At 37.2% G+C, this 27,519-nt stretch overlaps 1 protein-coding gene across 3 annotated transcripts in view; it reads left to right on the top strand.

Annotated features, from left to right (window-relative positions):
• Positions 1 to 3,709: 3,709 nt before the first annotated feature.
• adgrb3 (adhesion G protein-coupled receptor B3) overlaps positions 3,710 to 27,519 on the top strand; it is a gene marked incomplete at its 5' end in the record, with an annotated part of 190,655 nt that continues 166,845 nt past the window's right edge. For all 3 annotated transcript variants that reach the window (XM_081351642.1, XM_081351641.1, XM_081351640.1), the window contains one exon: positions 3,710 to 4,460. In XM_081351642.1, coding sequence (XP_081207768.1) covers positions 3,710 to 4,460 — 751 coding nt within the window. The remainder of the gene's footprint in view (positions 4,461 to 27,519) is intronic.

The raw sequence follows: 27,519 nt of genomic DNA, 5'->3' as shown, positions 1-27,519 counted from the left end.
CTTTTGTGAGAGTATGTATATGTGTATATAATAAATTATTCTGTGTGTTTGGTCATTTTGGCAAACCATTGGCTAGTTTTATGGCTTCATCCAAAAGCTGTTTGCTTTTTCCACAAATCAAAATCTCCCAAGAATAAAAAGTTTTTTTATTTTTTTCCATTCAAATGTTTAGTTTCCAGACTGTTTTTCAAACGTAAGCCTTCAAGTCATTCAAAGTGTGTATTAGCACTTGTCGCTAAATATTAAAATATATCAATAATATCTAAATATCAATAAGCTATTTAAAAAAATCGTGCCCAAATGGTTAGAGAGTCAGACTGGTAACTGAAAAGTTGCAGGTTCGATTCTCAATACCAGCAAGAAATAATTGAGGAGGTGCCCTTGAGCAAGACACCTAACCCCCAATCGCTCCCAGGGCGCCAAAGCCCAAAAAAACCTTGTAAATATTGATACATTTTTCGTATCATAAATATTTGTTTTAAAAGTCTTTTAGATGATTGACTTTTAGTCATAATTATTAAATCATAATTTGTGCTAACTAACCTTGATAGCATGATCTTTACATTTTAGCAGAAAATTAATTTTAAAAATCAGAAATTCCATCATTGTAACTTGAAAGCATTTAATCTAAAGTTTTACCATGGGATTTTAGAAGTCTATCGAGAGTCTCTGTATATATTAGGCTTTGACTGAGATAACCCTCATATCATAATGTCCTGTGATTGTCACTACCATAATGGATCGCACCCGTGTTCTTCAGAACATCTGTCATTTTATTATTTATTTATTTTATAACAAAAGCTGATATCACATTATATTGTGTGAAAAATATTAACTGTACCTGTGATATTTTGCTGGAAACTAGGTCTCCATTGTGAACTCAGCCACAGATAGCTGCAAATACAAACCCAAGTGGAAAAACTAATACAATTATCTTAATATCTAAATCAACATCAACAAAAAACAAAAACAAAAAAACACCCGTTTCAATTCAGTCCCGTCAGAATTCGATCCCAAAAGTCATTATGCGTCGATGCAAGTTTAGTTTTGTTGTCTTTAGAAAATTAATATTTTCTCAGTAGCCAGCCATATTCGATATTTTCCATTAACACAAATTAATTCAGAGGCTACTGTATTTTTTCTCGATTCCAAAAATCTAATTCTTTATGATGATGCGATAAGGAGAAGATGAAGCAACTTCACGAGTTCCTGTACACATCTCTCAAAATCTCACGCAAAAACATAATTCCCAAGGAAACAAGGCGATAATGAATTATTATTCCATTGGATTCGGATAAAACAGTCCGTGCCGTCGCAGAAAAGAAACCGTGTCGTTAGTTCCAGTCCGAGGGACATTCCTCTGCCTTGATTTCAAATAAAAAAAGAGTTTCTATGTTATCCAGAGGAAGGGGGGTGAGATGGTGAGAGACGCAGCTCGAGACGTCCATACGTGCCTTATCTTAGTGGCAGTGACGTGATATTGCAGCTCCAGTCCTGAGGCTCGGCGAGAAAGCGCTTTCCATCTCACTCTACAGCGAGTCAGCAGCATCCTCCATCCGTCAGGGACTGCGCTCTACCTGCTACCCGACCTGGGCATCTCTTGAGGGACGGGCAGACAACGACTAATGATCAGTCGAGATTCACAGCATTTTTCGCCCTCGTTCTAGTGTCTGCTCACTTCTGTTGCGTGCTCTCATCACTTGGTTGCGTTGAGGTGGGAAAAAGGAACGAGATGATGATGATGATGATGATCCAGCCTGGAGTCTAATGCATTTTTGCTCATTGACCGTCTTGTTGCTCTAGACTTTATAGGCAATGGGAGATATCGATTCGCAGGGGAGCGACACGTTTCATTTCTAAAGGATGTTTCCAAGTATGTGGGAAAAATAGCCATAGCTTTCAGAGTGCAAGGTAAGACCTGTTTATTATTAGGCTGTTATTGTTATACATAAGTAGATGGATAAATAGGTGGGTTTGTACGGTGATGAGATGGTCCTCGCCCAAGTTTATCCCTCTTCAATGCATAAACGAGTTCAAGATCCCATAGTTTATTCTGGTGAATGCAATGCAAACTACGTCAATATTTCAGAGGACTCGAACGTTACACCAGGGCCAGTGCGAAGTTAAACGATGATCGACGAGTTTCGCAGGAAAATGACATAGAATGGAGTTTGGCGCCGACTGTATATAAAAATCCGTCTTGGTGACCACATTCACGTTTGCATTTCCAAAAAACGGACGATTGACAATCCCGCTAGACTTATTGGGCTTCGTAAGAGATGAATATAAATATTCGTCGCTGCAGTTTTTATTATTTATTTATTTTATTTTTTGCCGCTATATTTCCCCCCCCTAATTCGTTTATATTAGGCTACTGATCGTGACGCGGCGCGACAAACTGGATCGCTCCTGTCACAGTCAACGAAAAGTGCAAGCGCGCGACGCGACATAGTAGATTGTCAAGTAAAGGAAAAGTAGCGCACTATGTTTGCAATGTGCGCCAATACTATTTTGTCCTATATAGTCGTGCATAACCTCTCTGTATATTGCACCGTACGCGTTTTGCTATGCCGTACAAATAGTGGCGCATTTAAGGCGATTAAATAATAGGCGAAAAAATAAAGGCTCGGTTTGGTAATGCTGTGACACTGCACACAGCTGCAATGCCTGCAGGATTCATGCAAACAAGACATCGAATAGCTTTTCTCTCATACTGGATCTCCCTTTCTCTCTCTCTCTCTCTCTCTCTCTCTTTTTCTCCCCACCGCCTTTCTTTCAGACTTCTAGAAAATTTAGGAATTCAACACATTATGTTGAAATGCGAATAGTAGATCGTCGCGGAGAGAGAAGAATCACATCAAAATCTAAGTTTGTTTCCCTCATGGAAAGCATAATGCAATAAGAGAATTAGATGTTGAATGCAAGGCTGCTTTAATCCTTACATAGATCACGACATCCAGACAACCGGATACGATCTCCCTATATTATATAAAATACGATAGTCTATTTAGTAAATTGATGTGGCGTTTTTTTTAGACAAAGTTGAATAGAAATCGCAACTGTGTCTGAGCAGACTGAGATAAGCTATGTAGATGGTTATTATGCGGTCAGACATGTAGATCACTGCAGAATTGCGACACATTACTCTCAGCTGAATAAAACACGTTTTATGGTGTCAAATGTTTGTTTGTTTGTTTATTGGTGACATGTAATGCCAGCATTTTTTATTCTTCAAAATGAACGCGTCGCGAGTTAATATAACGACCATAAAGCTATTGAATGGCATTGATCACTGTGTCTGACACCGTCACTCATTCAAACACGGTTAAGATCATTCAGTGTGTAACGATCATATTAAATGTTTTTTTAATCGCAAAATATTATGTTGTTTTATCCTGCCACAGCAGATGCTCAAAGTTATTACCCCCCCATTTATTAAACACCACAAGGTGGCAATGTTTATCCGAAATGTGTTACATTCCCATGGAAAGAATCATTTGAATCTCTATAAAATCGAGATGGTTGTTTATGATCGAAATTAGGCTGCTCAAACGAACAATGTAGGTAAGTATGTGTTTAACACAAAGCTTAATTGGATAGTTAGGAGATCTTAGACTGAAACTCGTTGACAAAGCATCACTTCCCACCTGCATAGGCTGACAATAAATGTAGTGCATCTCTGTTTCTCTTGCAGGCCAAATGACATAGGATGAAGGCTGTTCGTAATCTGTTGATTTATATATTTTCCACCTATCTCCTGGTTATGTTTGGATATACTGGTGCCCAAGATTTCTGGTGTTCCACGCTAGTGAAAGGAGTTATCTATGGATCTTACTCGATAAATGAAATGTTTCCCAAGAACTTCACGAACTGCACTTGGACGTTGGAGAACCCAGATCCTACCAAATACAGCATCTACCTAAAACTTTACAAACGAGAAATTAGCTGTTCTGAATTCTCTCTGCTGGCTTACCAGTTCGATCACTTCTCCCACGAGAAGATCAACGAGCTGTTGAGGATCAACGAGTCCATTGTGCACCTCTGTGACGACGCCAAGAATATTTATGTCTTTTTGCATTACGACAAAAATTTCGTGCAGCTCCGGCGAGTGTTTCCCTACGACTACAACGGATTGACGACAAAGAAGACGGATGAGGAGGAAAGGTCTGTGGTGGAGTTTGTGGTTTTAAACAAGGCGAGCCCGAGTCAGTTTGGATGTCAGGTGTTATGCACGTGGTTGGAAAACTGCTTGAAAGGAGAGAAAGCTGAATCCTGTGGAATAGTCTATGCTAAATGCACCTGCCCGCAACATTTAGGAGATGGGGAATCTGAGAGCGTGCTGATGCTCAGTAACGTGGTGTTGCCTTTAAACCCCCAAACCGAAGGATGCCTGACTCCTCACGTGCGCTCGGCGCAGGTGTGCAATCTGAGCGCGGAGGTGCGACGACCATCCAAGGAGGGTGAGTATGAACCAGACAGCTGCAGGCCTTTAATGCTGGAGATCATTTCACAGCTTAATTATACCATGTCTTTATGATGCCCCCGTGTATTCCTCCACCCTTCCACATAAAAGAACACTAAAAACAGCTCACTGTGCTCTGCTACTGATGTCTATGACTTTTTTTGTTTAGTTTTACAATTTCTGGGTGTACCGAATAGGAATGTTCTTTCTTGATGTGTTATGTTCTTTCTTTCATGTTATGTCAGAAGTGTAACACAACCTGGATGGGGATTTATTAATGAACTAATTCTTTTTTTTTAATGTTTTTTGGGAACAGGGGTACTAAGTCTAATGTATGTTTACATCACGCCATCTATTTTATCTTTTAATATAGTAAACACATTTTTCAATCTTTTTGGAATTCAACTGTGAATCCAAACGGCAATAAAATGCATTCCCAAATACTGTCTTGGCAGTGAAGAGGGTCAGTTGAACTTGCTTTAAGCACCTGACACCATACTTAGCCTTTTGGCCTAAATGTAATTGTTATGCTGCTGTCAGCCTCCATCAATGACAAACGTCTTTTTTTCTTGTCAGTCGTCCCTCTGCTGTCCACGGACGCTGGCAGCAACAGATTGCCACGAATGCCTTTGAAGGAATTTGCTAGCAATGAACATTTCTGATGATGTACTGTATAATGGACTTGCATCGGGGTCACAGATATTACAGCTAATTAGCATCTGTAACATTTCACAACTGGCACAAGATAGAGATCAACTGGAGGGAGGAATGACCCAGCATACTGTGAATGGACAACATCTCACAGAGATTGTTGGCTGAGAATGGATGCTGACAATCTCACTTCAATTCCAGCACAGTGATTCAAAAATAATGAATAATGAGGTGGCGATAGAGAGAAAGAGAGAGAGAGAGAGAAAGATAGGGAGGGAGTAACCGTCCTATGGCATTCCGGTTTCACTTGCTGAAAATAATAACCCCATAGGGAGAAGGTGGCAGCTTTCCCGATCAAGCGGAACATGGTGTTTTGGAATTATCAAGGTTCAGTAGAGTTAAGTAGGCCCCCAATTTCATTTTTCATCCCCCTTTCCAAATGAGCTTTATATTCCATTCCAAACTGTGTCATATTCCATTTATGATCTTGTAGCTGAGAGTGATTTTCATTTTATAATGTTTTAAATATGAATCAAGCTTGAAATGAAGATTAAGCCATTGATTATTTTGTTCCCCGGTTATTGTGTGAGCGTTTTATTACGGCACAGACTCTATAATTAATATAACTCATTCTGCGTCTATGAATTCTTAAACAGAACTCCCATCTTAAAGCATTTCTGTATCAAGTTGTCATTATAGGTACTGGGAATATAGCTTCACTATTAAAAAGTGATGTTTCACTTACTTTCAGCTATCTGCATGTTTAGAGAAGCTTATATGCACTAGCTGTTTTTTTTTTTTTTTTCAAAGATTAGACTGAAAGCTTCTATTTATAGAGTAGAGGCTTTAGTGGATTGCTATCACAGGTTTAAAAGAGCACACAAACCCCGCTTTAGTGTCAGAATGAAGCTTCTGCCCTCCCGGATGAGCGTCCCGAATGGACGTACGCCTTCAAACAGCCACGACAAAAAAAAAAAAAAAAAAAAAAAAACACCAAACACAAAAAAGATCTGTAAAGAGCGGGTCCAAAATAAATGGTTGTCTTTGATATCCCTCACTCCTGGTTGTGTGCATGGTAACAAAGTGTGGCCTTTGAATGGTACGATGAGAGGATCACTAAAACTGGTTTTCTGGTCCATTGCACTCTGCAGAATGATATCCAGCAGGCCAGCAAAAACATGAGCTTGATTATACTTTATGATAACATCGGTGTTTGAAATGCTGCCTTGCTGAGGATGAAAGTAAAGTGTTTTGAAATGTAAAAACATATTAGACTTGCATAATGGATAATTATGATGCTGGTGCACATTAAATGCACTTGAGCAGGCATTAACTGATTGCGGTAATATTGCAGTAACGGATTTATGGCGGTGTTGCTGTATTAACACGTTAGGTTTGTTAAACATGGCCTCAAACAGGTTGATATATTTGACTATAACTAACTATAATTTCAAAACACCGATCTGAAAACAGCCAAATAGTAATTTATTTGAGGACACATCTTTGATGTAACCGGGAAAGGCTTTTATACTCTTTTGGAATATTTGAAACTTTGAGTTGGAAGCCATTTTCAAAATGTGGCATTTTTTGACAAAAGTTTGACAAGAACGTCACTGACATATAAACAGCAGTGAAATCCATCTCATCAGCCTTCATACTAGTGATTTCTGTAGAAATGTCAACCTTGGCCGTGAAGCCGCGGCTAGGAAAATGGGATGCCAAGGCTAGTTTTGAACCGCAAGGTAGACTATAAAATAGTCTGCCAGAATTTATTCACAGCTCCAGCATAACTCGATATGACATGGTTGTCTGATATGACATAAAGGACTTGGGAGTAAAAAAAAAAAAGCATTTAATGGCTTTGGACTAAGTTGTGCTGAAATGTTGACCATTTGGGGTGAAGATTTTAAGGCATTTAAAGGGGTCATGACATGGACCCCTTTTTTATTACTTTAATATGTTCACTGAGGTTCTCTTGTTAATAAAGCTTTTTTTTTGCACAAAAAAATAGCACAGTCCTATAGCTCGTCCTGGGTCGACATTTCATTCAGTAAAATTAGGCAGTTTTGATTCATATGCTGTTTAATGTTGGTGATTGCGTTATTTTACATGCATAGAATTATAATTTTTTTTTTTTTTTTTTTTTTACCGAAACCAGTTCAGCGGAAATCACACCCTGCAGCTAATTTCATTGGTTAAGGTTACAGCGACGGGTAGGTTTAGGGATTAGTGTTTGGTGTAGGAAATCAGTAAAGTAATTGACATGACCAATGAAATCTTTAGAGTTGGCTGCAGGGCGGGATTTTTTTTTCCTGAAAAACAGAAAAAAATATGCTATCGCTTGTTTCTGCTTCTTCTTAGCCTGGGTTTTGATCAGGAGATTCAGTACTTCGGAAGATGCCTTCCCTACCGTATAACAGTGAAAACACGGAAAGCCGGAAAATTCTATCAAGAGTGGGGGAGCGTTGTTATTTTTGTACCACAGTGTTGTTATGGATGATCTTTTTAGCAGTCCCCATAGGGCTCCCTGCTTTTGTGTGGTGGCCATATATGGGACATGCGGGCTATCACACATTCTTATTATCGGCAAGTGGCGTTTCTTTTTATCCCTGCATCATCTCCTCTCCAGGCACAGTGACACTTGATGTGATGGCTCAAAGTCAGACGCTCCGAATTGTGTCGCCTAAATTAATCACAAATGAAGCCCTGCTGAAGAAGATGAGCAACATCTCAAGGCTGTTTCTCATTACTCTCTGTCTCTCGCTCCACCGCTGGTCTGCCCTCAGACAGCAGTGGCCGTTTGCTCTTTTTGCCTGACCATTTCTGGAGAAGAAACTTGCCTGACTGCGCTGCAGGGTCCGGGCCCCTTGCACTCCGATCTGTGGGGGGAACTGAACTGTCACTTTGTGCAAACGACCCTTGTCAGACTCAGGGCTCCAGAGCGTGTTGCGGAGCAGGAAAGGGGGATTCGGCTGATGCTAATGAAGTGCACGTCCACAGTGTGTCAGTTTGTGCTGAGTCATGCACAAGTGATAATATACACCCACTGGAATTTAAAATGTCAGATTTCAGAGAAACGTGAATGGTTACAAATGAGAACGAAGAGCGAGATGATTTATTTAGGATTCTCTGACCTCAGAGTGTTGGGTGGATTGCATCATTGTGCTGATGAATTATTTGCAGACTTTCTTATCAGTGCATTTGCAGAAAAAAAGGTCTTAAAACCTTTGGGGTTATTGTTACAATCAAATGAATGATTGAGATATTGACGACAACACTGCTTGCTAGTTTAGAAGAGCAAGGCCCCTTTTATTGAAGCCAGGGGCCATGGGAAGGCACTGCTTCTCCACTGCATAGTGCAGCCTTTTATTCACTTTGGATCAGTAGTCACAGCGCATCATGTTCATCAACATTGTTCCCTCAACTTGGGGGCCATCTTGAATTCTAGTCATTTCTTGAGGGGAGAATGCGTTCATCCATCTTTAATCAATTATTTATTTATTTTTTCATTCTTTTTTTTTTTTAAATGTCAAGTGTAATGGTTGTGCTTGAAGTGTCTTTTGCTTTATTATTTTTATATACCAAGTGTACAATTCAATTTTACTTTTGCAATAGGATATTTCTAAATGAAACACGCTACTGTAATATTGTTTCCGTGTTCAACTTGTTGCTAGGCTTGTAGTTTTGTACATTCTGATGACTTTTTTTAGTGGAAACTCTAAATAATATACAGGTCACACTTTAGATTAGGGTCCAATTCTCACTATTTACTAACTATTAACTATGACTTTTGCCTCAATAAACTTGTAATTATTGCTTATTAATAGTTAGTGAGGTAGTTGTTAAGTCTGTGTACTGGGTAGGATTAAGGGTTGCAGAATAAGGCATTAATATGTGCTTTATAAGTGCTAATAAGCAGCCAATATCCTAGCAATATGCATGCTGTAGGGCGGCACAATATATCGAAACTATCGAAATATCGCTAATGTATATATCGCGATTTGCATATCGCAACGGCTTGCAATAACTGGGATCATGAACAATAGACAAAGAGAAAATCACTCACTGCTCTTGGCTGAATAACTTTTGTAGCTTTAATAAGAATCATATCAGTATACTATATAGCCTATATTTAATTCATAGAGTGAAAACTAAGCCGTGTTTTATTTTTACATTTGATTATTCAGTTTCTGCTGTTAAATAAACCTAATGTAGGCCTACCTGAAACCCTAAACCCCGTGGTTCACACTTACACTTAATATAACACATCTTATGCTACAGTAAAACACTGCTGTTCACTTTCAGAAGTTGTAAGGATGTTTTATTGTCACGAAACACATTATATAATTTTAAATATTTTGAAGATAATTTAAGTTTATTTTACACACTTTAAGCATTATCGTATCGCATATCGCATTTTTCTTCAATATCATGCAGCTCTAATAAGCAACTAGTAAATAGTGAGAATTGGACCCTAAAGTTACCAATATACAACATATAAACATGATATTTAAATTTTAAATGGAATGCCTGTTTAAAAAGGGAATGCTAGTTATGCATAATTTAACAATATTTTACTGTGAAATTATTTGTATTGCCTTATTAAAGGGTACATTTACATGACAAAAATGTACAAAAAACTGAAAAGTTTTTTCGTTTGTGTTTTCTTGCGTACAAATGACAACATGGTCGAAACGATCCCCGACTAAAAACTCTGTATAATGCTGCCAGGCCAGTAGTTGGCGATGTCACTTTGTAATGAAACATTATGCGCCTAATAGACTGAACACAAAAATTTGCATGCACACGAGGTCACTGTTTTTACAAATTCACATTCTTGTAGTTTACACAGAGATGATAATGGTATCGTTTTCAAAAACGTGCATGTTGAAACCTGTTTTCTAAAGTTTGCATTTTTCAGTCCCCTAAAACATTGTAGATGTGTAAATGAAAGGCCAAAACACACAACACAAAACACATAATGTAAACGGCCCCTATATATATATATATACAGTATATATATAAAGTATATATATATACTGTATATATACATATTTGGACTGTGAAAACATACCCGAGTAAAGGAGGAAAAAGGTTGGCAAAAAAGTAATAGGGAATGGTGATATCAGCTGAAAAAGAATGTTGTTTCAGGGGCTGAGTAAGTTATTGTATTTTGATACAAGATTATGAAGGCACAAGGAATGTGCATTTAAATAGTAAATAGGAACCATTTGATTTATTTACTGGCTTCAAGATTAAGACTCTGATATAGGTAGGAGGGAGTGTTTAGCATACATCCATTATAATAGCATTTACCAATAGCCTTCAAACCCTCTGTGGTGCAGGGATTATATGTTAAGCTCATATCAATCAAACTCATATAAGTACAACTACTTCTTAAGCCTTTTATAATGATGCCTGTGTAAGTTTTTGCAAAGCCAGCAAGAAGAAAAAAAGTAATAGGAACTGCTAACTCTCCAGTGTGTTCAACCTAAATGTGATGAATTTGTTCAATTTCTGGATATCACACGTATGCGACATCAGACAATGGCAAGAACACAAACAAATTAAACTGCTTTATTCATGGATAAAATGGATTTGCACTTTTGTGCTTGGGAGGAAGTGTGGGAACACCATGTACTATATCACAAAAATGCAGCATGAATGGTTTTTCATAAGAATCACAAGTCTAATCTCATTGGTATTTGTAGGTATTAATATGCAACTATACATTTTTGGATTTACCCATTCAATATGAACATGCTGACAGCATCAAAAAGATAGAAGTACTGACAAACACTCAATTTTAGTAATATATATGTATGCGTATTACGTGTTCAGTCTATAGGCATGTAGTGTTTATTTACAAAGTGACATCGCCAACTACTGCCCTGACATGACATATTTAGATGTTTTCGCGGATACGTGTGAATGAACATTGTTTTGACAACGTTGTCGTGAAAAATGCGAAAAGAAGAACGGTTTTTCGGTTTTTAGTCCATCGTTGTCATGCAAACAAACAAAAAAAGTTCTGTAAAATACTGGCAGCAGAGATGGCAAAAATTTACTGTAATTATACAGTATGAACACTCTGATATTGCTTTATAATGTTTTACCGTAAAACAAAATATTGCATTTTCCAGTATTTTACTTTATTTTTTTACTGTAAAATACTGGCAGCAGAGACTCTAGCAATACACTGGGATTCTATCATATTAAGACTGTGAAGTTACTTTACAGCCATGTACTGTACATGCCGTACATTTCTGTGATTATTTCAATTCACAATACACTATAAAAATGTCGGGTTACAAAAACAACCCAATTTGGGTCATTTTGGCAACACAGCTCTGGGTCGAAAAGGAAACAAAATCACACAGGACATTACTACAGTAAAAACACAGGCAACAGTAAGGGGCTAATACAAAGGTGAACATTTAGTTATAAGCAAGAACACCAAAAAAAGCAATAGTAAAAAAGCAAAAGTAAGAAAAAGGGCAGAAAAGAATTCAAACTCATACTCAGTTATATAGCTTATACAGTTAAACGGAATTGCGTTTAATGATAAATAATGCTTAAGTACAAATTTGACCAGTTATTTCTTTTCTTTTTTCTCCCGCCAACGAGCACTAGACGTCCAAAACCATCAGAAATGAAACCAAGAAATACATAGATTGAAAGCCTGTAATAAATGATGTATTACAGTGAATTGACATAATTTTTATCCTCTCCATTTAATGCATATATAATCACTCACTTCACTCTCAAGCATTTTTCCGGCTTGTTCAGTTCCAGCTCATCAGTCACCGTTTGAGTGATTTGGATGTGAGAGAAAACACTCCGACAAAACCCGCCAGTTTTAAAAGAATGGGCTCCCCTCTACAGTTGGTATCAATGTTTTTCTCTTAAGGGATTCAAAGTGTCATGAGTCACGCCATACAATCAAGTTTGTTTCAGGTGCCTCTTTCTCAGTTTCAGTTCTTCCCACTCTACACATTCACTGTCCAGTTTTAAAAGAACGCGCTCCTCGCTGCAGTCATTTTCAAAGTTCCCTCTCCTCTCCGCTTCCATTAGATTTCTTCTGTTTTCCACACAAATTCCTGTCATGACCGCCCCAAACATGGATAGGCGAAGACTCGTACTCAAACTCCTATATTCACTGTGAAACACCAGTGAAACACAGCACCATTGTGCTATTGCTTCAAATGCACTAGCCCACAATGCATTGCATAGTACAGTACAAAACCTTAATACATAAATACAGCAGATTAGTGTTGAAAATGGGCTGTAATTTAACAATTGCTTACCGTGCAAAATATATCCCAGAATGCAGTGTTTTCTACAGTAGACATACTGTTTTAATGGAAAATATGGAGAATTTGTCAGAATTTGTCCGTTTTTTACAGTGTACCTACCTAAATCGTAGTGATTTTATTTGCAGTATAGGTTTAAATTTTATAGATTTTTTTATATATATATAAGCAAATCAGATTTTCATGAATTCAAGCATCCATAAACATTTGTACACCTCTGAATTTATTCATATGATCTTATGTTTTAGCTGCTGTGAAGAATGAAAATGTTAGTGAGCCAGAACCAACTTTACATATGAATACATATGATTGCTAATGAAATCATGATGATTGTCTCTTTACACACTTTTAATGTGTCATGATTCATAAACTATGTTAGGAATCATGATGTATGCAGTTTTACGGGACTGCAAAACACACACACACACACACACACACACACACACACACACACACACACACACACACACACACACACACACACACACACACACACACACACACACACACACACACACACACAGACAAACACACACATATGAAAATGCTTAATGTCTTGTGGTAATCGACATTGTCAATTTAGTTTTATCTGCCCTTAATCCAGAATATTCCTTATAGTTTTGTACAATTTAAAATATCAACTGCACATCTGACTATTTCAGAGTAGTTACTTAATTTGAATATATTTAGTTGCCAAGTCCATAAACATTTCTAGCTATGCAGCTGCCATCTCTCATTCAAACAATAAAACGCTCCATATATTGTCAGATTGCCTTGATCTCACTTAAGTATTTTTTTTTTTTTCTGTTGGATAGAACAGCTGGAAATGGGTGCATATTGAATTAAATTTTAATCTACTGAATTGGGCTACTCTTTGTCACTTTGGAAAACATGTTAGCCCTGAGCAAAACTGTTTTGTAATTATTGAGGTTGTACAGTCCGCTGCGTTTATAAAGTCAAATCAGGTGGATAGCTGTAATTGATCACGTGGACAAGCAAGAAATCCCAAGGCTCCACTTGTGATCTCAAATGTGTATATAAATAAGTGAGCGCAGAAATTCACATTTGCATATTCAGAACGCTGGGAGGCCGGTTTGGCCTGTATAACACAGTTCAGATTAATTATGTGATTAGAGAATATTGTAAAATTTTCAGAATAGATGCAGGCAAATCAAATGGATTTTAATTCTAACTGCATCTTCTCTTTCATCGCCGTTTTTAATTAATATTGATTGGCATGAAGTAATATTTATGCAAATAACCTGATTTGCATTTCCCAAATCATTTCTTTCTCATTTATACCATCTTCTTTGGTGGGCTCGATTCTTTTCTCTGCCAGTCAGTTACATCCCACAAATGTTTGGCAAGTGCATAGTTGCTGAGATTTCCTGGGAGGTTTAATAACCATATGGTCCTGTTACTAGCATCATCATCAAAATTATGCTCTCATGCTGCATAGGAAAATTGATGGCTTCTGATTGGAGGATTACACTTTGAAAGGGTCATCCAATCAGCTTCCGAGCACGGTGACTGGGGCATCAAAAATGCTGATAACTGCAAGTGAGAAGAAGAACATTTGGGCTGTTTATGTTACTCGCATGTTCACTGTGTTTACATACAGCATTATTTTGCCATCAATTTAGGTTTTTCAGACACAACTTTCCAAGAGCATTTGTAATCTTATCATGGCCTCCAAAATATTTAGGCTTTCCTGATTATTTGAAAGTAGTTCAGATCAGAACGATGTCAGATTTTCTCTAGTTGTAGCCTAGGAAGATTATGCTGGTTGTCAAAACATTGATATAAGATTAAAGTTAGGCCATGATTCCGCAGTGACTTTTAGGATTATTTTACTCTGAATTGATTGTCTAGTGGAAATTACTATACAAATGGGCTCAAAGTATGATACCAAATTGAAAACTGAAAGTTTGTTATCTTGGAATTATTTGACTTTTCCCTTATTTTGTTGTAATAACTATAAATAACTATGTGTTCTAACTATATGTAATGTAATAACTATATCTTTTTAAACTCTTTCCCACCGCCAGCGTTTTTGATCATTTTCACAATTTCATGGTTCAGAATTTCATATCTGAACATGCAATATGTCAAAAGAAAGAACACACCCCCATGTATTCTTGACACTTGTAAATAAGTTTCATAAAAAAAAAAAAAAAAAAAAAAAAAAAAAACATGTTGAGCAAAAATCTGAGAAAATCGTATTTCCATCAAAGACTACATCTGGATCAGATTCAGAATGATTGTCAAAACAGATTGAGTAGATTGAGTCCATCAACACCCCCAAAGCTTCACAGTCCTACAGCTCGTCCTGGGTTGACATTTCATTCAGTAACATTTGGCAGTTTTGATTTACGTATATGCTGTTTTATGTTGGTGATCTTGTTATTTTACATATGCATATGTCAGAAGATGCGTAATAGCGCTCTCTACCATTTAACAGTGATAACACAGAAAGCCGGAAAATTACGGAAATTTCCATCAATGGCATGAAAAAAGTTAATACAACAGCACATAAAATTAGATAAAATGCAAAATAGAAGCATTTCCACTAGTGCTCTAAGACTTTAGGACCACTGTACTTTATTAACATGTACTTTAATTTAGACCACTGTAATAACTGTATAGTGAGTTAAATTACCATTAACCGCTAATTTTCACATCAATAGTCAGCCAGCAGGGCTCTCTGTGGAGTCTTTGTGAGGAGACTTTCTCCTGTGACACATTAGGCTGAAATGTTTTCAAACACTCATTGATTCATTATGCTTTGAGCTGACCCTGGCCATGCTGACCTAGCGTTCGTCACTGTCTGATTAGAAGGGAATGCAGATAATGACGAGCACTGAACCTGCAGAAATAAACATTGCATAAATGTTCTCAATTAAAGTATTCCCTGATTGGAACCTGTGAGGTTATATCCTTTGTATCCTGGTGAAACAATTACCACAGCACTGCATTTAATGTCTGCACTACTAGTGGGAGAAAACTGAATTGCAATTGCTGTTTTTAAATCAGTTTTCCCCTACACTCCCCACCAGTGTTGCCAGACGTACGCTAGTTATCGTATTTGTACGATCATTTTGACCTCTGTACGATGTACGATCAATAATGAAAAAAATCACGAATTTTGTGACACTTGTAATCATAGGGCTTCTATACTCATTGATCTAGCTGTGGATTCTGTGTCTGCCGTCATGATTGTGAGGAGAACGTGAACTTGGTGTTACGCATGTCTTCCATCACATCCCACGTTACGTCTTCTCGGCCAATCATGGTGGAGAATGACTCTCACGAGGACAAGTTAACGTTCCAGCCACGGGGCTTAGATCAGTTGTTTTCAATCTAAGGTTGATACTTAAGCAATAAATTAATTTGCAGGTCATGTCAAAAAAATTGTTGGTCTAGATAAATAGCTGTATTTTGTATGTTTAACTCCTGTATGATCATTTTCTTCCAAATACGCTTCTGTTACGATACTTGGACATTTCCAATCTGGCAACACTGCTCCACACTGTGTGCCATTAGTCAGACAAATAGCACCCTCACCAAAACTAACACCATTGATTGAGACAGCGTTGTAATGATATGAGGTTGCAGTTTTTGCAAATGCAGTATTGTTAGGAATTGAGATACTGTGTGTTGGTGCAGTTGAAGTGAGATTACCTTTTAAAATGGCAGGCACGTGTGCAATTACTAATTTGTAGTTGGTAGTTAGTTTATTGACATCTGATATGAAAGTGGGTGTTTTGGGTTATTTCAATTATTTAAACTTTTAAGGGCTTCTCAGCATGGCAGAAATTAAGCCCATATTTTTAAAGGCTGATGATAAATCCTCCATTAATATTCATTTACCTCTATTTATCTCAAACAGAAATAATGAGCACATCCTCCATTTCACATTACTGGGGATTTTTGTTCTTTGGCATCTCTTGGGAAGCTGCTCTGCATCTATTTGGCACAGTTACAGCGAGTCATTCTCATAGAGAAGCTCAAATTTGTCTTTGTGGCTAACAATGGACTGCTCAAGGCACTGAGTCTGTTCATGCACTTTTAAAGTGTAATACAGTGCAAGGTTATTTAGCTGATAAAAAAAATATTTGGTCGCTCGAGCCAGTCCAACATGCGTTTGATTCCGATTTTATGTGAATAGCTTACAATAAGTCGTTCCAAGTGTGAAATGAGCTGAACTGATTTGTACGGACAGTGGATGGGTTTGAGCCTTTAGCTGGATAATTCATGGCTGCCTCAGACACTTTGTAATGATAATAGTGACATCCGCCGGGTGCTGATATCATTCTGAAGGAAAGTTTTTGTCATGCACCGAGAAAATAACTCGAACAAGAGGATTTATGGAATGCGGCTATGCTTCCTGTTAAAAATTTGAGACATTTTCTCTGTAGAAATATGATTACTAAACAAGCATTGTTTTTCTCTCTTCAAAGCAGAAATTCATTGTGTGTGTGTGGGTGTGTGTGTGTGTTTCTTTGTGGATGTATTTACTGGGCAATCAGTATGGCTCATTTAATTATCATTCAACTTAATTATGAGCTGCTTATATTATATTATATTACATTATTTACTATAAATTTACTGAAAAATGCATTATGAACATAATAATTTGGCATAGCAAAATTATTTGTTATAAATAATTGTTATTTATAACAAATAATTTTTGTTATAAAATAATTTTGTTATTCAAAATTATTTGTTATTATATATTAAAATTATTATTATAATAATTTGGCATAGCAGCCCCTATATGCAGACCCTGGACCACAAAACCAGTCTTATGGGTAATTTTTTTTAAATTGAGATTTATACATCATATGAAAGCTGAATACATAATCTTTCCATTGATGTATGGTTTGTTAGAATAGGACAATATTTGGCCGAGATACAACTATTGAAAATCTGGAATCTGAGGGTACAGAAAAATCTAAATATTGAGAAAATCTCCTTTAAAGTTGTTCATTTCTATTGGCGATAGTGCTGCATCCATTCACAAAAATAAATGTTTTATATATTTAAGGTGGGAAATTTACAAAATATCTTCATGGAACATAATTTTTACTTAATATCCTAATGATTTTTGGCATAAAAGAAAAATCTATAATTTTGACCCATACAATGTTTTGTTGGCTATTGCCACAAATATACCCGTGCAACATAAGACTGGTTTTGTGATCCAGGGTCACAATTGTCACTACTATGGAGGAACATATTTTTTCCCCCTCAAAATCACCCATATTCAATGTATAAAAGAAGCAAAATATAACACTAAAACCACTCATTCATCTTTTGTGTTAATGACTAATGTTCTAGTGTTATTGAATGCAGTTACTGAATCGATCAAAAGGTCTGAATCGACGCAAAAATATGTGTTCATGTTTAGTTGTTGCATCTGATTGTATTTACATTTTTTTTCTTCAGGACGAGGTGATGAGTTAATACACTACATCAAAGCAAGAGCCAAATGTGGTTGTGTTCACGTTGTCCTTCATACATCAAACACAGTGTCACATGAATATGTGCTGCCAGTAATGTGTCTCTGAAGATACAGTGGTAGCAAATGCAATCCTCAAGCACTTGCGTTTACTGTTATTTTAACACCTGTGCCGTTTCCGAGAGAAATGAACTAAAATACTCACAGCATGCCATGAAAATCCATGTTATATGCCTTGGTTAAAATGTTTTTATACAGTTTTCTTCAGTCTCACCCATGTATATTGTCATTCATCCAAAACACTATGCATATTCAAAGATTGTTACTTTTCTTCGCAGATATTATACTTTCAGATTACTATCTTGTTCCACTGTCACAATTGCACATCATAACAGCTTTTCCATTAACATCTAACCTGTATTCAAACCAAATGAGACTGTCAGTCACAAAAGTTGTTCTTCTTTCTGTAATATCCCGACAGGGCAGAAGTAAGCAATCCATTCTGTGATAATTTGGCATTGGCGAAAGAAGACAGTGTCGGTTTGCAACAGTGGTGGACGAAGTGCAAAAATCAGATACTTGAGGGAAAGTACAGATACTCTACTGGAATATTACTCCAGTAAAATTATTAAGTACTCATTTTCAATTTCACTTGAGTAAAAGTATAAAAAAAAGTGTAACAAGTATAAAAACATTCAAGATAAAAACAGATGTCACATAGGGCAAAATGTGCTAACATTTTAATACGAACGCTATGGAAACAAACTAGATTTATATAATCAGTTTTTACCTAAAATCTACCTCATTCAGATGGTAATACACAAATATGGACATGTCCACATTCATGCATTTCACACAATGGTTTTAAACAGCTCACCCTTTTACAGGAGATTTAGTTCACAAACAACTGACCCGTCGTGACCCAATTATGATTTTCATTTGAAATGATAAAGAAATGAAATTAGGCATTTATATAGCACTTTATATGTACAGTACATATGTTTTTATGAAAGGTAGTGGAGTAAAATAGTACAATATTATGCTTTGGAATACAGTGAGGTAAAAGTAAAAGTTTCCCAACATAAAAATACTCAAAGTACAGAAACTTGAAAGTGTACTCAAGTACAGTAACAAAGTAAAAAGACAGTTGACAGATATTCCTCAGAGATCAGCCACATGCCAGGTTATGTTGATTGTTAGTTTCCCAGAAGAATAACAGGAAGATTTCATTGCACTTTATTGTATCAAAATTCCACCACTTATGTCTTGTCTTCTGATAGCTAATTGATGAAATGCTTGTGAAGACGACTAGATTTTAAGGATAATAAAAGATCAAGATGAAATAGAAAACTTCTTTAGCTTTTGTTGAAGTGCAATGCTTTGGATTCAACAGGGACATGAATAATTCACTTTTGAAAATCCACTTTTGAAAATCCACAGTATGCAACCGCACACTGTTATAAAACACCCAAAATAAACAAGTTAATACGATTTCATTAGTCTAATAAAGCATTAGAATAGAAAAGAAGCTTGTTTTCTCCCTCATTAGAATGTAGGAAGCATGCACAAATTAAACTCACCAAGAGAGAGAACTTTCAGAAATGGACAAAGAGATTAACTGACCTATTATTAATGTTACAGCCATAAAACAGTGATGTGATAGGACAAACCGCAGAGATGAGAGTGCTTCTCAAGGACGAGTCGACGGAGGGTTGGGGCGTCCGGGGAGAGTTGACGAACACGCAGACTGACACAACCTTAGTCGAGCAACGCTGCACTTTAAAGTCACCCTGGGCCGCCTCGTGTAAGACTCCGATTAGTCGACGGGGGTCAAGGAGCATGTTTCGAAAGTGATTTTTTCTCTCCGCTGGGTTATTTGAGGGAAGGGTTTGTTTAGCAGCTGTGTAATGTAATGAGAACAGAGATAATGTGCGTTTCCTTTCATGCTACGCACAATGTCGTATTGAAATTGAAGATGCGTTTCACTTGAAAATCGAAATTGAAATCATTGTTGCATCTGTCATATGCTGATAGTGAAATTGAAAAGCAATTATAGGTTAGCGACAGTCGCTGCAAGTTTAGTACAACTCTGTAAGTTAGAATAAAAAGAACGTAGCAATTAAAATGTCACTTTTAAATCTACGTCACACAAGCTGTTATCAAACCATATACATTTTATAATAGGGTGTTGCACAGTAAGAAACCAACTGTTTTTTTATTGATTGTAAAAAATGTATTTAATTGGTGTGTGTGGGTGGCCTTGTAAACTCTACATTATGGGGACAAAATGTCCCCAAAAACAGCAATATCCAAAATCCTTGTCCTTGTGGGTATATTTTTTTGGTCCTCATGAGGAAAACAGCTTATAAATGTGTTGTTTTTTTTAAATGTAAAAATGCAGAAAGTTTTGTGTGATGGGTAGGTTTAGTGTAAGGGGAGAGAATGTACAGTTTGTACAATATTAAAATCATTATGTCTATGGAATGTCCCCATAAAACATTTATTTCAGACTTAGCTCTGTACTGTTTGCCTCTTGTTGACAAATTTGTATTTTTTTTTTTTTCAGAAAAGAGCTAATCAAAATGTCAGAAAAAGCTTTTCACGACACTTTTATGTACAGACGTTTTGCAAATGTCCTTTAAGGTCGGTACTCACTGTAGTTTCAGACATATTTTGCCCTGAATACATTTTAATTACTTCCTTTTAATTGACTTCCTAGACGGTCTGTCTCATTTCGTTCTATCTGTTAAAACAGAACATTTAGGGCAGAGCTCATGTTTTGACTTTTTTTTGTGAAGTATGGAAGCTGGATCACTTTGTATGAGTTTCATACACCGTTTTTCATACGCTGTCCGTTGTTTTCAGGTTCACTAAACAAGTTATGCAAATCAGATAATGGCGCAAACGTACCCACGAAATCTGAAGGCAATTTGCACGGCATAATTTCTGTTCTTGCGGGTTGGTTCTGAGTGCTATTGTGGAAGGATGTAGCAGACTGTTGCAGTCTGACTCCATAAATATAAAGGCACATGATATAATGAGCTTCATTTGCATAGAAAGAAGGTGTGTTTATGCTACATAAAATGCTGATGACAATTTAAATGAAGTGCAATGCTTTGTCAATGCATTTAACTCCTTGTTAAACTGGGTTGCAGGTGGTTTGTGAATAAGATGCAGATATCTGTGCTGAAAGTGCGAAAGTGCGCAGTTTTTTAGTGAATTCCCCCAGAGTTTGAACTGGATGTTGTAACTCTTTTCCCCCACTTGGGAGATAAGAGATAAAAACAATTAGAGTGGAGATGATTTTACTTCCAAAAAAAAGAAAAAAAAGAAAGGGAAAAAATGCAGTACACACTGACCTTGGTCCGAGTTATTTTTGAGGTAGTTTCTCAAGGCGTTATTCTCTGACGCATCATCCTTAAAGGAAACGATAATTTCTCTTTGTTCCCATGTGATTATGCTAATGAATGCTAATTTCATTTCCACCCAATGCATAAGCAGTCTCTGCTCGCTTTTACAATTACAATTCCTTTGATTACTATCACAAATAACCTTGGCATTATCTATTAGGATCATCTTTGATGCAATGGAAAGTGGGACATGAAAGATATGTCATCAATGTTTATGAAAAGTATCCTCATTCGATGGTGTTCTCCTGTGAAATGCAAATGTTGCAATGACACTATTGCAGGAAGCTGTCAACTTTGTTTAATCCTTTTATTTTTCCAAATGCCTTGGATAAATGCTCAACTGTGGATGTTTCAAGGCTGATCACATTCAATTACAGGATGGAAACAGGGAATCACCTGCAGTCCTGTGTTACATTGTGGTGTAAGCAAGAGGGTTGAGATATCTCAGCAAAAGTCTAGATAATTTGATTTGTCTGTTGGGCTCAGTAAGCAGATTGAATTAAATGTGTCAAAAGGTTTCTTACACAGCAGAAAAGGTGGCAGGTGTCCTTTAAGCGAGTTGGTTTCTTCAATAAAATAAAGACTTTCTCTGTAGTTCAGGATCCTTTTTTTTTTTTTTTTAAATCCTCCAAGAAACTCATATCTTAAATTCTGCTGTAAAGGTGTCATATCAGTCCTGGTCTATCTAATTTCGCTAATTTTTCACTCCGTGTGTTTAGTAAATCCTGACAGTAGTTTTTTTAACGCCAAAAGAGGGTTTGCACTGCCGCAGGCTGTTAGTAAATCTGGCCCCCTAAACAAATCTTTTATTCAATAAACACCTATAATAATCATGTGACTAAATTTTCTAAAATCTTAGCCTGTGCTTCTGCTGTCTCTATCTGTACCTCTGCATTCAGCTGGATCCAACCACAGAATAACCTCATACATTCAGTGTTCTACTTTGTGTTATGAATTATATAGATATCCATCTTGGCATGATCAATGTTTCTATACAAAGGCATTAGTCAGCATCCTTTACCTCCATAGTAGTGAGACTTACTGGATTTACACATGCATTAAAGTCTTTAAAAAAGGCGATGAGAAATTTTCTACAGTATTTCATACATGACAGTTCCTTATTGTGACTGCCAGAACTTCCAGACCAAAGCACAGCGAGGTGTCCAAAAGCCAGACATGCCCCCACCAACCTTGCCCACACATCGACTGAAACACTTTTACAATGGGCAACTTGATTACAGCATTTCAGTATTGCTTTCTGAAATTCGCCCTGATGGGTAAATCAAGTTCGCGGACAATAATAACCAAACTGCTGAGAATTCAATACATTCCCCCTATACTGGTGGCACATAAAAAAGCTGTGACACATCATGCAGTAACACAGAGGAAAGTGGAACTCAAAGCACACAAGTCATAATGGGATGTGACAGACAAATCAGAGGCACTCAGGAAATTGTCCCCACGTAAGGAATCAATAGCAACACCCCACCTGAGCAGCTCTACTCTTCCCCTGCCCTCTATCGCAGTAGCTCATTCTTTTAGACGACAGGAAGCTCGAGACAATTTCCCAAATATCATTTTTTTTAAACAAAAATCAGGATTGAGGCGAATAGGTGACTGCACATCTCCAAGGATACTTTAAGGAAGAAAAGAAAAATCCACCCAGGCATTGTTACAGACAGTATAACGTTTTCTATTAGAAATGGCTATTGTGTGGGCTTATTAATGGCCAATTATGAGCATGTTTCTCAGTGTATTTCACGCTAAGTGGTTTTTGTAGTATAGGATTTGCTGTGAGTTTTGGACCACAGCCTGAGCTCATTTTCTTGAGGGGTGGTTGAGAAAATGGGTTTTACTCCTTATAGCAGTTGAATGTGAGATCAAAAGAAAAGTCTTTAATTGGCATCATGTTCTTTGTGATGTGATGAGTGAAATGTAATTCTTTTCATGCATATCTAAGGACAAAACACAGTGTAGGTCGAGGTCTTTCATGTAAGACGGTTTATAGCATTTGTAGTCTCGGATTTGTTTGGTGTCTATGAGACGTAAATATTTAATGTAAGGAGTTGTGTTATGTTCATCATTGGCGGTTTGTGTTGATCTCATGGGCAAGAGATCCTCCATTACATTCCTGTGTGATGTTCTATGCAGAAGCTTGCTCAAAGATATACTACAGTTCTTAAATATTTTATATATATAATATATATATTAATATATATATTATACTATTTTAGACTTCTTTCAAAAACAATATTTTAAAAATCATACTATTTAAATGTACAGATAGATAGATAGATTAGATGTAATTATAGAAGTCACGTGTATTAGATGTAATTTGAATCTGAGGCCATTTATACGACACCGTTTTCAACAAAAAATGCGTTTTGACCGTTCATTTATGCACCAACTGTGTTTTGGGGGCCTGAAAATGCAAACTTTTGAAAACAGGTTTCAAAGTGATAGTTTTTGAAAACGATACCGTTATCATCTCCTACAAAAACGCAAATTTGTGAAAACGTTTCATCATGCACATGACAATTACCAATATAGGCGCGTAATGTTTCTTTACAAAGTGACATCGCCAACTACTGGCCTTGCATGAATAATGCAGCGTTTTAGTCATTTCCGTGGATTCCTGTGAACAGGAATCGTTTTGACAACGTTGACTGTTTAACATTTCCGTTAGTAGTACATCGTTATCGTGTAAATCTACCTGATGTTAAGTTTTATGTAAAGTGTTTCAAAATAGACTTTTTTGAGATTTCATTTCAGATGTTGCCTTAGAAGGCAGCTGCCTATGTTGACAACAGCCAGTATATAGTTTTGGAACAGAGCTAAATCTATGTAAATCTAAATCTATGTAGTCCAGGGTCATCGCCAAATTGGGCATTAACATGAACGTCATCCCGGGCTGTGTGTAAGATGTCTACTAAGGTCTTCTGTGGAATAGCCTACTCATTGGGCCCGGGGGGAGGGGTTGCTCACGCTCTGTGAATTTGAGTGACGGCGCTGATATCTAGTTTAGCAATTTTCTCAAGGGGACGAGTGTGTGAGAGAAAGACTGTGATCTTGGTAATCAGCACATTTACTTGTGATTGAACCTGCCTGTTACCCTATGAGCTAGTCTCTTGCAAAGATCACTCTGTCACACACACACACACACACACACACACTGCACTCTGTTAGTCTAGTTGAATGTTGGTATGCACTGGAGACAATTTAACTTTAAACAGGTACGTGTCATGCCTCATTCAGACACTAATTTGTATTGTACTGTGAGTTGTCCAATGCGTCTGTGTGTGTGAACAAATGAACAGAAATCCTGCATTTCTCCCTATTTATCCAATGTCAAAACAAATGCATTTATTGTATTAGGATATCTTTTAAAAACAAAACAACACCAAACTGTACATTTAAACAAGTTTAATTATACATCTATAAATAATAATATCCGTAGATGTCCTGAACAAAATGACGGAGTAGCCTATGTTTTCATGTTTACACTGTTCGATCGCGCCCGCGCCTTACACACACACACACACACACACACCATATTACAGCATTGCAATCTTGACAACGCAGCCTGTTCATTATATAGCCATAATAAAATATAATAATAAAATACTCAACCTAACATATAAAAATTCCACTGCTCTGTTAGCCTATAGTCAGTATTACAATTCATACCATTTTGCGCATGTGAAGAGGATCAGGGCCGTGCACAGACATTTTGAGGGGCAGTGGCCTAAACCAAAAAAAGGGGCACTAAGGGGGTGGTTGCTTGTTAACACAAATTATCCAGTTATTACAAAATATACAATTAAAAGAGAAGACAGCACACGCTCAAATACATTTTAGACTTTATTGTAGATGTTTTGATAGAACATCACAATTACACATTGCTGATAATAACATAAACTATTTGCTGTTTTACATTTTTATATTTACCAGTTCCATTTACAGCAACACTTTTTTATTTGGTACCATGTCCTGAAAGATCTTGACAACCTAATTGTTTATGATTCACAATTACACATTGGTGATAATAACAGAAACTATTTACCGGTTTACATTTTGGTATTTACCTTTTCCTTTTACAGCAAAACCTTTCTATTTGGTACCATGTCCTAAAAGATCTTAAAGGTCCCATTGCATGGATTATTTTATTATTTTAGAATGTTTCCTGGGGTGCCCTTATAATGTTAGTATGTTTTTTAGATCAAAAGTTGTTATAATTTAGAAATAAAAGGCATATTTCCTAGCTTGATTTTAGCCTCTGATTTGAACGCTCTGAAGGGGCGTGTATGTGTGAGACTTCAGTGTAAACTCCCACTGCTGTGATTGGCTGTGAGACTTCAGTGTAAAAGCCCACTGCTGTGATTGGCTGTGAGACTTCAGTGTAAACGCCCACTGCTGTGATTGGCTGCTGTGAGACTTCAGTGTAAACGCTCACTGCTGTGATTGGCTGTGAGACTTCAGTGTAAACGCCCACTGCTGTGATTGGCTGACATGCTTGCATATGAAATAGCTAGCATTACATGTGGAACTCTCTCGAATACTTTTACTATTACATCTATTATATGTTTTTACTATTACAGCTATCGAGATTAACGAATCGTGAGAAGTTTTTAGGTATTTAGATCTATTCCCATCACATAAAAGGTTGCAGTGATGAGCATTGAGCAGATGACAGCCTGTTGATCGCGTGAATGAAGATCTTATCATTGCAACAGTTTTTGCACTGTCACTAATGCTTTCACCAATGCAAACATGAGGTAAGTACAGTAAGAGCTTCGTTGTGCAGTGTAACAGCATCATTGATTTCATAACGGGTTTTGGCAAGTGTCCAGATAAATTTGCGCTGTGTGATTGACAGCTTGGGCGATTGGTAAGGGATTGTTCTTTGATTGCTTTCTGTATATATATTAATCACAGTTTAAGTAAGATTATTTTCATCCTAAGAGAAACGACGTGAAGTTGATCGTTTAGTCACTGACTTGATTTACTGATGCATAAACAGTATTGAACAACTTTGAGAGAAAGATTATCTGTCTGAACTTGAACAATTACACATCAGAAATTCACATGACCCACTGGTTCTTCAGAGGCTCGGAAGAAGGAACTAAAAAAATACTTTTGTGTTCATTTGTACATCCAAACACTGAGCAACTGCCATGCTTCGCTCGTTTGTAAGCCATGATGTCTCTCGAGGAAAAACCAATATCACGCTCGCGTAGGGCTGGGCGATATATCGCATGACATTTTTAGGCACATCTCGTCAGCAAAGCTGGTTCCTTGATTTGCAGTAAATCGCCATCACCTGCTTTCAGATGGAGCGGCATTTACTACAAAGAGCCGTAGTTAACTGACAAGCTGAGCCATATAGCATTAATTATCGCAGGCGATACGTCCGCGATATTAATGCGATATGGCTTAGCTTGTCAATGCTCGCGCAGCTCATTTTCTCATGGGCGGCCAAGGCATAGAAGAGAAAGGGGAGGTGACCTTTCCCCTTATGACGACATAAGGGGAAGATTTCTAGATTAGCCCGTCTGAGCTTTCATTTTCTCAAAAATACCCAGGGCTTGGTTTACCCAATTTACCTTGTCTACAAAGTGTGCCAACAACAGAAAATTTAGTTATTTGTATTAGATCTGATCGAGAGTACAATAATTTGATTAGACAAGCAGCTAATTCTAAGAACGTGGATATGTTGTACAAGTTGTTAGCACTAGTAGAAGACCAAGAACAAAACATTACCGACATAAATACAAAAAAAAAAAAAAAAATACCAAATGACTAATTTCGCAGATTCAACCACTGTCTTGCATAGCCTACCTTGTAATGCGTAAAAGGTATAGCATACCTTCCTATACTGTGAGTGATGCTGCGGAGCGAGCGGGTAAACCTGGAGCGGATTAGTGGAATCAGTGGAATGCTTTGAGCGGAGCGGAGCGGTGGGGGTGGGGAAGAAGGGCACCTCAGTCGATGAGGGCAGAGGGGCAGTGGCTCTAGCCACCGGGCCACCCCCCTGTGCACGGCCCTGAAGAGGATGATTTTTTCCGTCGAAATTGGAACGTGAGTGAAGTACAAAGCCTATAATAAAGAATAGTTTACCATCCAAATACATCGCAAATGTTGAAACATTTTGATTCTAATTTGAGAGTTACGTGAGCCCAACCCCGCTTACTTTCACTTTTGCTTGAAAGTAGCCGATTTCAT

The sequence above is a fragment of the Scardinius erythrophthalmus genome (genome assembly GCF_964197995.2).
Source record: "Scardinius erythrophthalmus genome assembly, chromosome: 21".
NCBI classification, from domain to species: Eukaryota; Metazoa; Chordata; class Actinopteri; order Cypriniformes; family Leuciscidae; genus Scardinius; species Scardinius erythrophthalmus.
This window is presented reverse-complemented; position numbering and strand designations above follow the sequence as displayed.